The sequence below is a fragment of the Notolepis coatsorum genome, assembly GCF_963971535.1.
Source record: "Notolepis coatsorum genome assembly, chromosome: 7".
Classification (NCBI taxonomy): Eukaryota; Metazoa; Chordata; class Actinopteri; order Aulopiformes; family Paralepididae; genus Notolepis; species Notolepis coatsorum.
Window position 1 is genome coordinate 131,957,959 of NC_140171.1, and position 15,248 is coordinate 131,973,206.

Sequence of the window (15,248 nt, forward strand, 5' to 3'; positions counted from 1 at the left end):
AGAAGGTTAACCTTTCACTACCACACTACAGAAGGATAACCTTTCACTACCACACTACAGAAGGTTAACCTTTCACTACCACACTACAGAATGTTAACCTTTCACTACCACACTACAGAAGGTTAACCTTTCACTACCACACTACAGAAGGTTAACCTTTCACTACCACACTACAGAAGGTTAACCTTTCACTACCACACTACAGACGGTTAACCTTTCACTACCACACTACAGAAGGTTAACCTTTCACTACCACACTACAGGTTAACCCTTTCACTACCACACTACAGACGGTTAACCTTTCACTACCACACTACAGACGGTTAACCCTTTCACTACCACACTACAGAAGGTTAACCTTTCACTACCACACTACAGGCTACCTTTCACTACCACACTACAGACGGTTAACCTTTCACTACCACACTACAGAAGGTTAACCTTTCACTACCACACTACAGGCTACCTTTCACTACCACACTACAGACGGTTAACCCTTTCACTACCACACTACAGAAGGTTAACCTTTCACTACAGAAGGTTAACCTATGACTACCACACTACAGAAGGATAACCTTTCACTACCACACTACAGAAGGTTAACCTTTCACTACAGAAGGTTAACCTATTACTACCACACTACAGAAGGCTACCTTTCACTACCACACTACAGACGGTTAACCCTTTCACTACCACTACAGAAGGTTAACCTATGACTACCACACTACAGAAGGTTAACCTTTCACTACCACACTACAGGTTAACCTTTCACTACAGACAGTTAACCCTTTCACAACGCCACACTACAGAAGGTTAACATTTTACTACCACACTACAGACGGTTAACCGCCTGTAGTGTGGTAGTAGTGAAAGGGTTAACCTTCCATAGTGTGGTTGTGAAAGGGTTAACCCTTTGTCGTGTCACAGTGAACGGGTTAACCCTTTGGTAGTGTGGTAGTTAAAGGGTTAAAAACTGACTACACTATAATACACAGTTCCCCTATAACGGAGGAGCGGTTCCTCATACTGTTATTTCAGTATCTGCAGACCACGGTGACAGTTGTGTGTGGAGGTCCACAGTATACACTACATCCCCGGCTCCCTGCATCAGATAGGCCGACTCTGGGGCTTCCTGTTTGGTTTTGAGGAAGTGGCCTGCTAAACGTTCTGCTCTGTAAGTTCCTCTTTCAGTCCGGCTTTTAAACGGTCTTCTTCAACACTCAATTCACACAGACAACAGAGAGGGAGGCTCTGTTGTGTTGTGTGGCTGGACACACACAACACAGCCATGGAGGTGCGTCAGGACTTCTTTTTCACTAATAACGTGGGATTCCAATGGAAGTTGTTTTTCCTCTGAGGTATGACATAATTATGGATATGTGACATTTACAATTGCTGTTCCATTTCGATGTTAACTTGATAATTGTAATGTCTGGTCACCTTTGAAGGAAGTAATATAGAGAAGGATCTTAACTGTATTATAACAATAATTTATGTCTATGCCCCTGGACTTGGTCAAAGCTCCTCAGCAGAGTAACAAGAGCACTGAGGCGTTTTAGAACAAGTTCATGGTCCTGGACAGAACACAGAAGGACTCAATTTCATTCCATAATCACTCACTATGTATTATCTGGAGAGGAAATATCATTTGTCTACTGGAGCCAAAATGGTAAGGATTAGAACGCTAGTGGGTTATAGTTTTGTTCCTGCTATAGAAAACAGGCACAGAGGTGAAGGTGATATTCTCAATATACCAAAATAATTTAACAGAATATGTAAAATGCTAAACGTATATGCTTTAAATTTTAATGTATACATGACTTAGGCATACACTGTGTACAATACAAATAGACACACGAGTAGTTATTTTAGTGCAGTATTCTTTGTATGAGCATCATTAGTGTGGGTCACACGCTCTATTGTAATCTAGATTATGTATTCTTCTTCTTCCGCTTTATTCTTCCCGTTTTTCTGACGGCTACTCCTCCCAGAGCTTTCACACAACAAAAACGTATGTCAAAACGACCGGCCTGCTCCAACTCGATTACTTTTTGGAAAGTTTCACCACACGGTTTGGGGAAAGAAATAGACTTCAAAAGGGCAATTTTGCCCCATAGGAATGAATGATTCTAACTGAAATCTGTGATTGAATTTGATTGTGTATTTGGCTTTGACTTGTTTAATGTAGTGAAATTGTGTGGTTTGTTTTGTATTTTGGCTTCAGAGTAGCTCACTGTCTACCGTTTCTGCCAGCCAACTGCCCACCATACCCCACCCCCTACCCACAGAGGTCCACAATGGAAATAAGCCTTTTGGCTTTATTGTGGTTTTAATCTCAATGATTTTTTAAATGTATGTATTCCTGCTGGGCAGTTTTATATGTATCTTATGAATTCATTCATTCAGTTATTACACAGGTGTTTAGATCGCCACGTTGGATGAATTACCTACTGGTGCTCAAGTGTGACATCTAGGTGGCTGAATGTTATCTATAGCACCTTTACTAAAATAATTCTGAGCATTTAAAGGAGCTATAGATAACATTCAGCCACTAGCTGTTGCACTAGAGAACCAGCATGTAATTTATCCAATCAGATGCATTCCACATTGGGAAATGGGAAAGAGGGAGAGGATACATGCATGCAACATGTAAACATTTATTATGGACCCGCCAACATTTATTAAATTATAAATTCATTAATCAATAATTTTTTGGAAGGAAAAACAATACTTTTATTTCGCACCTTTCTAAAAGCTCTGTGGCTGTATTATTTATAAAAAAAAATTAAATGTTTAATCTACATAAACATGTTATCTATAGCACCTTTAAGTGTGACTGATAATTTATGATAGGTGGCATACTTTCACCATGCTTTACCAAGCAAGAGGCCATATACTGTAACAAAAATAGGTACTGAGAGTTGTTTCTTACCGTTTGTTTATGCAAAACAGTCAGTGCACATCCAAACTACCATTGAAATAAGCCTAATCAATTTAAATATTATGTTGATTTGATTTGACCCTACTTCTTAGAGACCTGCACTGGCTCCCCATTGCCGCACAAATCCGCTTCAAGGCCCTCGACCTGGCATATCGTGCGGCAAAGGCTCCCGCCTACCTCCGGTCAATGGTCTCCAACTGCACACCCTCAAGACCCCTACGCTCTGCATCTTCTGGCCACCTCAGACCTACTCCTATCCGAGCTCCGGGAGGGTCATCAAAGAGAAGCCGCCTATTCTCGGTCCTTGCCCCACAATGGTGGAACGAACTTCCCACCAGTTAGGACAGCCGAAACCCGACCAATCTTTCGCCGTCGACTAAAGACACTTCAATACCTGAAAAAAAAAGAAAAAAAAAAAAAAGAAAAACTAACCCTAACTAACCTACTGTCATGCACTTGTCCTAATATACTAACCTACATTGTAGCACTCAGCACTTTGATGAACGGTGTTACTTCCTGTTGTACCCTTCCTGCTGACTTGTCATACAAAACTTGTAAGTCGCTTTGGATAAAAGCGTCAGCTAAATGACAAAATGTACATGTAATTACAAGCCCATGGTTCAAATAATGACAAAACGTTATTCATCCAAGAAATTTTATTAGCCAAACGCTGATCGGTAAAGTACTGAGAGGGTGAATACATACGTGTTACTCATCTTTCCACATGGGAGGAATTAAATATTAATGCAGTGTTGGGAGTGGGTTTTTGTGCTGTTCGTATTGGTCATTTTTGTGTCTCACAATGTAAGAATAAAGCAGAGCTACAAGTGTCACTTGTTACATACGGAACATAACTAACTTCTGTCAATGTGTTGATCAGCAAAGTCAACAGAAACTAAATATTATGGAATGACTGTTGTGCAACTTCTGTCAATGTGTTGATCAGCAAAGTCAACAGAAACAACATTGTAAAGGAATGACTGAAGAATTGTGGATCCTTGGTCCTTCTACTTCTGTGTGCTTCTTATGTGTCCGAGATGTGTGTGTGTGCGTGCACATGTGTTTCTTTAGTCATCAACAGCGATATTACGGAACAGGTAGGCCATGGACTCTCCGTTGTGAGTGCGTCGGATAGCCTCTGCCAAGATCATGCTGACGTCAACGGTTTTGATTTTTGGACACTGCAGTTTCTGTACCTCGTGAGGAACTGTGTTGGTCACCACGACCTGTGGGTGAAACGGGACAGAGGACTTATTAAGGATTGGGGGAGCCAATAGAATAGTTCCATCTTTCCCCTCCCCCATTGACAATATTCACACAGTGGCCATTTTGCTCTTACAGTATCTCATGCTCAGCAACCTGAGTATGACATAAGCGCAAAATGGTGTGGATAAGTTCAAAGGCACCCCTTAACTAGGGCAATCTAAATGTTATGGAAATCACAATGATGGCCTTGTGCAATATCCAAATCACAGGAGGCTGCAATATTTGCAATATGTGTGTCAAAATACCATTCTAAATTAAGTAGCGTGGTAATGTAAGAAACCATCTTTGTTTGGTACAGCCCACCGTCAAAACCACATCATCAGATGAATACTTAAAAAAAAGAATGTTTTATAGAAAATGAAAATAATGACCACTAATATCATATGGAAATATCTGTCAAAAGAATTATGATACATCGTTCAGCCCTACCCTTAAAGGCCCATACCAGTCTAATTTTGCTAAATTATCTAAATTGTTGTGCGGAATTGAATGCCTTGCAGTAGAGAAACAAAAAATAAGACCTAGTGGTTTTCACAAGGGTGAATTACTTATGGAAAACAACTTTCATGTCTCAAGAGTACTTTACACTCTTTTCCACCAACATCAATGGCAGTGTGAATGACTAAAACACAGACCATGTATACCTACGAACACAAACAGGTAATGGTGGAAAGTCAAAATTAGACTCTTCATTAATAAACTTTTATACAGTACGTATCTCAAATACAGTAGAACCTCGTTGATCTCAACCCCTCAGGAATGGAGGCCGTTCATTAGACTGAAATATTCAGATTGAAATGTGTGAAAACACAAGGGACCTCTCCATTTAATATGAAAATGTTATATAATGTGTGTAGATCAAGGTTATTTCAGTTAACTCAAACTAAAACTAGGTGAAATAAGAATAAAGACAAGACATTAGAATTAATTTTTAAAGTAACTGAAACTATACTGTGTTTGTAAATGATGTCAACACGGCAAGCATGAGAAGGTATTGGTCTATTAACTCAATGGAGACCAAACCCGAGATAAGTCGGGTTAACTTGCCAGCGGTTGGGCGCCAGACCCGAGATTTCTCGGGTTTTGGTCGATATTTTTATTCATTATTCATCCAGGGACCTTGGTGTTAACATAGGGAATGAGTCTGAGGTCGCCAAAGTGCAATACCAGCCGCATCCAGCTAGACGGCGGTATCAAGCACCCTTTGTAACCTTGTATCTTGGCCTGTGTAATGGCCAAATGTCTCCGGTTTCACTTTTCCTTGTCGGCCGAGTAGAGCGGTTCTCCCGGTTCCATTAAAGCACGTCAAATATCCCCAATCCAAATTGTGGTGGGTTACGCCGTGGACCAAATGGACATTGGATGTACCAGATGGCGATCAAACAATTGGAATATTATTTCTGGAATACTCCCGATCACAGGTAAGGACCATCTGACGTACATTTTTGCTTGATCCTGCAATGCTTTTATACCGATCGGGCTGATAAGCGTTTATAGTGTTCAATACGAATGCCGTTACTGACAATCAAATAATCAGAAACGACCCCCCCTTTCATGCATTCATGATGAAACATAATACCTATGACCTAGATGTGATTTGGGAATAGTAGCGTGTACAGGCAAGAAATGGCAACGTCTATAGTAGAATTGACGTATAAGGCTATAACTCAGCATTTCGGGGATTACCCCAGACCGCTCTAAAACCATACTTATATTCACCACGGTATAACACAAGAACGTATGGATGGAAAAATTATTTTTCACATATTGAACAATAGATAGGTGATGTCAAATGGGCCATAGTATTGTATCCATACAGTAGCTATAATATAGAATATAGTTATAGCTCTACAAACAAGTTGACGCACTCCTATCTTTTAAAGCGTGGCCTTGCTATGACGGGCTCCGTCTAATAGCTGGTGCCGAATGAGTTAAGACTAGAATGTCTACATGACTAAGTCAACTGCATTCATAAAGTGATGTGTTTCTGTGAAAACCTCTGAACTTCTTAAATGTTGCCCCTGACAAATACGAATACAAATATTGTAATACAATTCTTTAATATTACAAATATTTTTTAACGATAAAAACTAAACTGAAACTAGCAAATCCACCCTGGAAACGTAACTGAAAACAAAAGAACAATTCAGAAGTAACTATGATATGAGATATGCAGGGCAACAGTGGGTCAGGAGGTAAAGCAGCCGTCTGGTACTCGGAAGGTTCGATTCCCTCCCCTCCCGCGCAGTGTGTCGAAGTGTCCTTGAGCAAGACCCTTAACCCCTAATTGCTCCCGATGTGCAGGTGGCACCCTGCATGGTTGCCTCTAGTGTCGGTGTGTGAATGGGTCAAATGTGAGGAACAGAACTTTTAAAGCGTTTAAAAAAGTTGCACCATTAAACATTTATATCCAACAGCCAGGTAAAATAGCTCTACCTACCCCCTCATCACCCCCCTTTCTGCTATTGCCCCTTTTCCCTAGCCCTCTTGACTTGTGAAGCGACCTTGGGTTTCTTGAAAGGCGCTATATCAATTTGATTTATTATTATTATTATTAAATAAAAGCAAACAAATAATAACTGTCCGGTTCATTGAACCGGTCAGTTTGGAACTCTTGAGGTTGGAATAAATGAGGTTCTACTGTAAGAGAGATGTAGCAGCTAGGGCTGAGCCCAAACGTTCAAACCTTCGTTCGTTACGTTGGCATTCGAATTCTAAATCAACATAATTGTTTTTTAAAGATTTTATTAAAAGAATTCAAAAAAAATGTTTTTCTTATATATATTTTTTTCCTATTCATTCTGTTTAACCAATGGGGGTTTTCTTCACAGTTCCAGATAAAGATTAGGCTACACTAATATTATAGTATTAAAAGAAACTGATTAGTTATATTCATGAAAAAAAGTTGATTTAGTTGTGGTGGGGCTTCTCCCTGGGCTGGGTCTGGGGCTGGAAAGTTGATTTAATTCATACAACAACAAAAAAAATACTAATTTAATCAGAAGTTCGAATCCCAAAAACAGGCTTCGGGGACAGCCTTAGTAGCAGCACAGTAAAAGGATGAGATTAGGGATGTTCAGGGGTAGTGGTGACCTTTACCTCATCTATGGCCGACTCCTCTATGTGTCGCGGTGCCTCGGCAGACAGCAGGCCATGCGTGGCCATGATGTAGATCTTATAGGCTCCTCTCTCCTTCAGGATCTCTGCCGCAGCCACGTAGTCTGCCACGTCGTCTATGATGTCGTCCTAAGATAAGAGTCCACATTTGCAAACCTTGATTTATTTATTCTCGAAAAGACAATTGAGGTCACCCTCATTTTCAATGTCATCGAGACTTTACAGACATTTCAATGCACACGTTTCTACAATATAACAATAATAAATATGAATATCTATATAGTACTTTTTTTTTTTTTTGACTGCAGTCCACAGCAATTAGTATAAAATGAACGTAGGCATAGAATCAGCACACAATTGACAGAATAAAAAAAACAATGCATAAATTGCAGACATAAGAATAGGTATAAAAGACAATAAAAGTAGTGCAATGTAAACGTGCAGACTTAAGAATAGGCATAAAATAAGTACAATGTTGCTCGAAGGGATGTGAACCCCCCCGGAACAGTCAGTCCCCCAAACACCCCACACATCAATCCCTACCAGATCCCCATCCAAGGCACACCCCCCGATAAAGCATGTCATGACCAAAGGAAAACACATGAAAAAGACTTAATACATCTGCCGATTCTATCGATTACGTCTAATCTAGTCCACTAGTCCTCCTATAATGTCATCCTGAGATGGGATAAAAACACTTTGATTCTATTGATCATATCCGTTGATCAAAATTACCACACCTGCAAAACATTCAACATGGGGCATATGAGGAGCCAATAATCAAAGTCAGCCTTCATACCCTATTTTTGCAATATAGCCGTTTTGTTAAAACTATCGAAGAAGGTATTTTTCAATTGTGCAAAATACACACAAAACGCATCACAAAAACGAGTTTCAAGTCTTACCACAATGATGGCGATCCTTCCTCCCACATCGCCGACAACAGTGATGGGCGGCTTCTCCTTCGCCATCATCACTGAGGGACAGAGACAAAGAGATCGTTACTTTCAACATGGCTGTGAAACATAGTATCCCAGGAAAGGATGCGGATATCAAATGTAAATAAGAGGGAAGCAGATTGATTGGGTGAGGGGAAAGCAGATTAGGTTAAAACCTGCAAACATCATGCAAGACGGCTCCACCTCCGCAAGGAGCCAGCTACTACACGACCAATCCCACCAATTCAGGCCTAATCAAATAAATGGCAATAAATGTGGCAAAAATTTGAGTATGTCATCCCTATGAGGCCCATCCAAGGCTGTCTATTGTACTGTAGGTCTTAGCTGTTGTTTGGTCTGGTAGTAGATGGTCTAAATAAGTGTAGAACTGTCCCTTATAGACGGTTTCAGTGGAATTGTGTTGCTAGGGAACAGCTCGGACCCAAGTGTATTTCCTGTCGCAGTTAGAATTAGGAGGAGGATGGCTTCATGGGAGGCTACTCAGTAAGCACTGGGAGGCAATGCTACTTCTCAAACCACCATTGGTCTGCCGTAGGGCTGACCTTCGAATTTATTTTTGGCATTCGAAGCTTCGGGGCCAAGATTCGATTTAAATTCGAAGCTTCGACATTAAAAAAATTAAAACATCAAAATGTTTATTTATTTTTTATGTTGTGGGACTTGTACAGCACTTTGTTCAACTTTGTCAGTGCTGTAAAGTTTATACCTTTTTAAATCTTAGACAAACTAAACACTTTGCTTTCATGAAATATTGTAAGCCGTCATTTGAGGCTTTATAAAAGCAGCACAATGAACACAAATCTGTCAGTGCCGAGTCCGACATCATCTTAAATAACAAACAGCATTGCTTGTTGTAGTTAACAAAGAGAGGCAGAGTTGATGTTGCAAAAAATATATATATACCGGTATATATATATTTTTTATATATATTCAAATTTTATTTTCCCATTCAAATCCCATGCCCATCAAAACGAAGCTTCGAAGTATTTAAGACAGCCCTAGTCTGCCATGGGGGACATTAAAAAATATATACGTGTGGATGGGTGAAACAGAGCTTTTGGAAAATGTTAACATCATAATAACCAGATCCTGTCCACACATATACGGATATTGAAAACAGGGTATTTTCTCTGCAATCAGAACAATGGAGAGATCCCTGCCGCCTGCCGTCAGATCAGTCCATACGAGACACCATTGGTGTGGACAGTCAGTCCATATGAGACAGACACCATTGGTGTGGACAGTCAGTCCATATGAGACACCATTGGTGTGGACAGTCAGTCCATATGAGACAGACACCATTGGTGTGGACAGTCAGTCCATATGAGACAGACACCATTGGTGTGGACAGTCAGTCCATATGAGACAGACACCATTGGTGTGGACAGTCAGTCCATACGAGACACCATTGGTGTGTGGACAGGAATCTCTTTGAAAACAAAGTAGTGAAAAATTTGTTTTTAGAAGTATCTGTGTATCTGTGTACATGTGGACAATGCCAATGATTGTGATCATTTCCTAGCCTGTTCACAGGATTCTCCCATGATTTGTCTCACAATAGCAAGGAGGCCTGTGAAGTGTGAAGTCATCTCGCCTCATGGTGGCGCTGTTCTTGTAAAACTAAAAACATGAAGTACTCCTCGGATTGTCAAAAGGTAGCTTGAGAGAAGAGAGGAGAGAAGAGGGGAGATAAGAGAGAAGAGGGGCGAGAGAAGAGGGAAGAGAGAGGGGAGAGAGAGGAGAGAAGAGGGGAGGAGAGAGAAGAGGGAAGGAGAGAAGAGGAGAGGAGGAGAGAAGAGGGGAGAGGGGAGAGGAGAGGAGAGAAGAGAAGAGGGGAGAGGAGAGAAGAGAAGAGAGAAGAGGGGAGAGAGAGGAGGGAAGAGAGAGGAGGGGAGAGAGAGGAGAGAAGAGGGGAGGAGAGAGAAGAGGGGAGGAGAGAAGAGGGGAGGAGAGAGAAGAGGGGAGGAGAGAAGAGGGGAGGAGAGAAGAGGGGAGGAGAGATAGGAGATAAGAGGGGAGAGGAGAGAAGAGAAGAGGGGGGGAGAGAGGAGAGATGAGGGGAGAGAAGAGGGGAGGGAGGAAAGAAGAGAGGAGAGGAGAGAAGAGAAGAGGGGAGAGAGAGAAGAGAAGAGAGAAGACGGGAGGGATGAAATAAGAGATGAGGGGAGAGAAGAGGAGAGAAGAGGGGAGAGAGAGGAGAGAAGAGGGGAGAGAGGAGAGAAGAGGAGATGGGAGAGAGAGGAGAGAAGAGAGGGGGAGAAGAGAGAAAAGAGGAGGGGAGTGGAGAGGAGAAGAGAGGAGGGGAGTAGAGAGAGGAGAGGAGAGAAGAGAGAGGTGAGTGGAGAGGAGGGGAGAGGAGAGAAGACCAACAGAACATGTCTAGTTCTAGTCGCAGTGTTATAGCTAATATCAATAGCTGACAGGAAATCAAATGCAGTCCATTTAGAATGTTAAATTATAATTATGTTAAATTGAAACCGTCTATAAAGCCACCAGACCTGGGTTGACTACTTGAAATAGAAACTACCGTTTCCAATGGAGTCAATTAGATACGGATTAGGCCCTAATTGATCGTGTTCAAAAGTACACACAGCAACAACCCATGCCATGCCAGATCAAAACCATTCTAGCATCGAGGCAAACTCAGGGTCAGTTTCTAAATCCGTCACAGAACATCCACCCTGGCCCCTGCTACATAAACTGCCATAAAAGGTATAAACCATGGACCTAGTGGAGATGAAGAGAGGTGGCACACAGTGAAACAGGAATTCAAATCAAGCCCCAGCATGAACCTCATATTTTCAAACAAGTTATATTTTCAGGAATTGTCGATGTTCCTATTGACGCCAATATATCTTTGACATTTTACAAAGGAACTATAACATTTTCCCTGCATAGGAGATTATGTCAATTCTGAACATAATTCTGTTAACATCTGTAGATTTTTTTATCCACTTTTTCTCCTCTTGTTTTTTTGTGTTTTTCTCCCATCCCAATTTAGTCGTTGTGCCAATTCCCCCCTCCCCTTCCTGGTCGTTGCTCGCATGTGCCCCCCACCGGTTGGTCTAGGGAGCCCTGAAGTCTATCACATGCTTCCTCCGACACATAGGGGACAGCCAGCAGCATCTTATGAAAAGAAATAAGTTGTATATTTGCCCTTGTTGGACATGAACTGTTTACATCTACAGTATATGTATATATCGGTTTAAAGTTCATACATTTTCAATTTTTTTTTAACTTTTCTAATCCTTGTATTTCACGTTATTTAGTATTTTGTGTTCAAACATTTTCACTCATATCAACATTTCTATTCCTGTATGTAAAGCTGCTGACAACAATGGTATTTCCCCATGATGATAAATATAAAGATTGTATAAGGGGAAATAATTTAACAATATTTGTGGGTAGCTACAAGGTTTCTGCATGAGACTACAAATATGGCCTTCCTTATGTGCACGTCGGCTCAGTCATTGGTATGTTTTGATTTACAAGGCCATTCTTGGTATGGTTCTGATTTATTTATTGTCTCTTTTAAATTTGAATGGTGGAAATTACAATCTCCGTTCGAAGGATTTTCTGCACTTTGCTGTTCCCAAAGTCCGAACAGAAATGGGAAAGAAAGCTTTTAGGTTGTTCCGCACCTACTGCATGGAACAATCTCCAGTCTGATCTGAAGATTCAAAGCTAGGTAACCCTGTATTAAATGTATTTAAGGCTATATGGTGAAGCCTATTGTAACCAGGTTTTATGTGTGCAAATGTTTTATCTGATCATTTTGTAACGTTACTTTTATCTGTAATGTTTATGTGTTTATTTTGAAACGTTGTGTTGCTGCTATTCTTGACCAGGTCTCCCTTGTAAAAGAGATCCTGGATCTAAATTGGGACAAACCTGGTTAAATAAAGGCAAAAAAAAAAAAAAAAATATATATATATACACACCGGTATATATATTTAAAACATATTTTTTAACAGACTCACAGTTGCTGAGCCAGTAGTCTGGAGCCTACAACTCAAGAGAAACTAACCAGGTAACAGGATAGAAATGGGTGAATAGATTATATGAATAAAGAAAAATGTGACAAGCAAATTGAACAACTCAAAAGGCTCAGATAAAAATGGAGCCAGGGTTTGTATGTTGCCTGCAGAACTACACAGTGGTCAAGAGCTGTTCCGCCATCATTGATTTTCTTTGTCTATAGTTCAACAGTTAGTATTATTAATGGACATATAATTTCATAAAGATTTTATAAATGGGGGAATTATAAAGTATATTTTACATTTTGTAATATAGTGACAAGAATTGTTCAAGACATTTTTATTTTCTCGTTAAAATATTTGAGGCCAAGATAATGCCTGCCAGCTACAGATTATAACTTTTGATTGTTGTTGCTGCTAGAATGACATATAACATGTTTGAAGACATTTTATTTCTGGCCAGTTCTTCAGTTTCATATTACTCTCCCAATAAGGCGCATTCACAAGCAGCTGCATGTGATGATCAAGAGGACAAGAGAACACAGCTCACCACATCGTCATCTCAGTCCTGTAGCAAGTCACTCCTTTCACCCCAAAGCAACCACAACAGTATTCCCAACTGAAACAATCCAAGACTGAGAGCTTCCAATTATTAACATGGACACATGGGAGAAGATATATTCATCTCATGACCTAAATATGCCTGGAGGTTTGACCGTTTACAAACAGAGCAGCTCTCTGTTCCGATATACAATGTGAAGTATTTTCCATCCCCTGTCTTTCCTACTATTGGGGTATTGGGATGTGCGTGTCTTTTCTGTGATCGATTAGCCATGTGAATCTCCCATCGCAACCCATCAAACTAGTCCCATGAATTTGTTTACATTTGAAAGCTTCATGTATTAATTTGCGATACTAACTTGACATGTCCTTTCAAAGAACAGGAGGGCCACGCCCCCTCATTGTACCTCTTGTAAATGCTCTAGCCTGCAGTTTTCTATTGTGTATGGTTCAAACGTGTGTCTTGTGACCCCATTTACTGCCTATCTGAAGTCTCCCAGTACATTCGAAACCGGGCCAGAACTCTGACCACAGGACTCAGTGAGTAAACTACTAGCAAGTATTTCATACCACTTAATGTCCAAAGATCTGAATTACGCCCTTTAAAGCTCACCTTTTATAAGCTGAAGAAAAAATTTAGAAACACAAAACTTAGACTGCACGTTGACGAGATCTACACTTCAGCTATCGAGCAATTATCTGCAGTAAAGCAAAGACTTGGGCCTGAGAGAATACAAAAGGGAACGGCTGAGATAACCCGTGAAATCCCTTAATAATCTCAGTGGGAAGCTGGCCTCAATGATTATAATACCTAAAATAAATATCAATAAGTAGCCCCCCATTAGTCCGCCTAGCTTTGATGTAGCTCCGGAGCTAGGTGTGTTGGGGTCAGGCTTGGGTCAAAATCAGCTCATCCGCTATTACCTTTGCATACCTTTCTTGCCGTCTACCAACCTATGTCCTTCCGGCACTAATTATCGTCAAAACATTAGATTTCAACTGGACTCGATAGGCAAAATTATTATGCCGATTACACTATCCATTTGGTTTACCGACAAGCCTAAGACTTTGAACCCAAATTGAACCGACCTGAGTGAGTTGAAGTCTGAGCCCAGCTCGACTGAGATCATCGCATATAATACTGAGCCCGACGAAAGCAAAAGAGTTGGTTGTTGCCAGAAAAGGCTGTACAATTTACGTGAGTGGCAGCTCAAATCACCAACGGGGCGAGAGAGAGCAGGAGAGAAGGAGCGAGCAACCCGGAGGGCAACATACTATGTGTTTTTAGCCTAATGTTTTTGAATTTTTAACTGATTTAGTAATTTTGCTGAAAGCAAGCAATTAGATTTGTATAAATGTTTTAATGTTGGCCACGCTGCAGTCAGTGGATGTTTTTTTGTTGTTGTTGGCCCGAAACTGATGAGATCAGAGAAGCGGAAACAAAATGGTGCAGTCTACATCATTCTTATTGAATGTTATGATCATTTTTATGATTACAATTCATCGTGACAACTTCTCCTCTGTGTCCAGATACGACATGAATTGGAAGCCCTCAGTACGTACACCGGGCCCTCATTCCATGCAGGTAAATATAAAACATAAATCAAACAGAAAGATGTGGGGTCAGGGAGGGGGACCGGAGCATTAGGGTCATACTTGGTAACTCTATGCCAGGGAACGCCACCTGAGGTCTGCCTGTGGGAGCTACAGATACAAAACGGTACAGAACATGAATAATGAGTTACTTACATAATGGAAATGAAATGAATTTAAATACAAAAAAAAGTGATCAGGATGATAGCAATTATAATGTGAACAGGCAGGGGGCACACACAATAACGCATGCAACAACAAACACAATTATTTCATCTTTTATCTGTGAGTGAGGGTGTTGAATCCAAACGCTGCTGTGTTGAGAAGGGACAGATGCTGGGAGAACAAATAAAGAGAGAATGTTAACGTAGAGGGTTGAAAAGAGAGGAATCAGTGACTCTGTAAAGAAGGAAACCTGGTGAGACTGAGTGAGTGTGACAGGGTTCCTAGTTCAGCAAAGGGAGGTTGAGCGACATAAATACAAAGGGTCAATTCAGTGAGAGAAGGAGGAGGGAGTGGTTAGGAAATTCCGCTTGGAGAGGAGGAGAGAGAAAAGAGAGGAGAGAAGAGAGAGGAGAGGAGAGGAGAGGAGAGGAGAGAGAGGAGAGGAGAGAAGAGGGGAGTGGAGAAAGTAGAGTGAAGGGGAGAGAGGAGGCTAGTGGAGAGGAGAGAAGAGATGAGGGGAGTGGAGAGAGGAGGGGAGAGAAGATGAGATAAATCTAACTGGGAGAGTAGAGAGGCACTTTCACTGGCTGCAGTATTTCACAGGAGGTTGCAGTAATGTCAGGGAGGGATGGAGTGTGCCAACACACTCACGTGTGTGTGTGTGTGCGT

At 41.0% G+C, this 15,248-nt stretch overlaps 1 protein-coding gene and 1 long non-coding RNA gene across 4 annotated transcripts in view; one reads left to right on the plus strand and one right to left on the minus strand.

The window, feature by feature from the left end:
• Positions 1–1,054: 1,054 nt before the first annotated feature.
• On the plus strand, positions 1,055–3,774 carry LOC311232056. Its single transcript, XR_014619908.1, has 2 exons — positions 1,055–1,358; positions 3,034–3,774. It is a non-coding gene; the product is annotated as an uncharacterized lncRNA (long non-coding RNA).
• The window catches only part of LOC311232055 (phosphoribosyl pyrophosphate synthase-associated protein 1-like), an 87,419-nt gene continuing 75,196 nt past the window's right edge, over positions 3,026–15,248 (minus strand). The window contains exons 8-11 of one of the 3 annotated variants that reach the window (XM_084318726.1): positions 14,478–14,525; positions 8,230–8,300; positions 7,307–7,453; positions 3,026–4,167 (exon numbers count right to left, since the gene is read on the minus strand). In XM_084318726.1, coding sequence (XP_084174852.1) covers positions 4,009–4,167; positions 7,307–7,453; positions 8,230–8,300; positions 14,478–14,525 — 425 coding nt within the window. In that variant the 3' untranslated portion in view covers positions 3,026–4,008. The remainder of the gene's footprint in view (positions 4,168–7,306; positions 7,454–8,229; positions 8,301–14,477; positions 14,526–15,248) is intronic. The other 2 variants (XM_084318727.1, XM_084318728.1) reach the window with 2 other exon arrangements.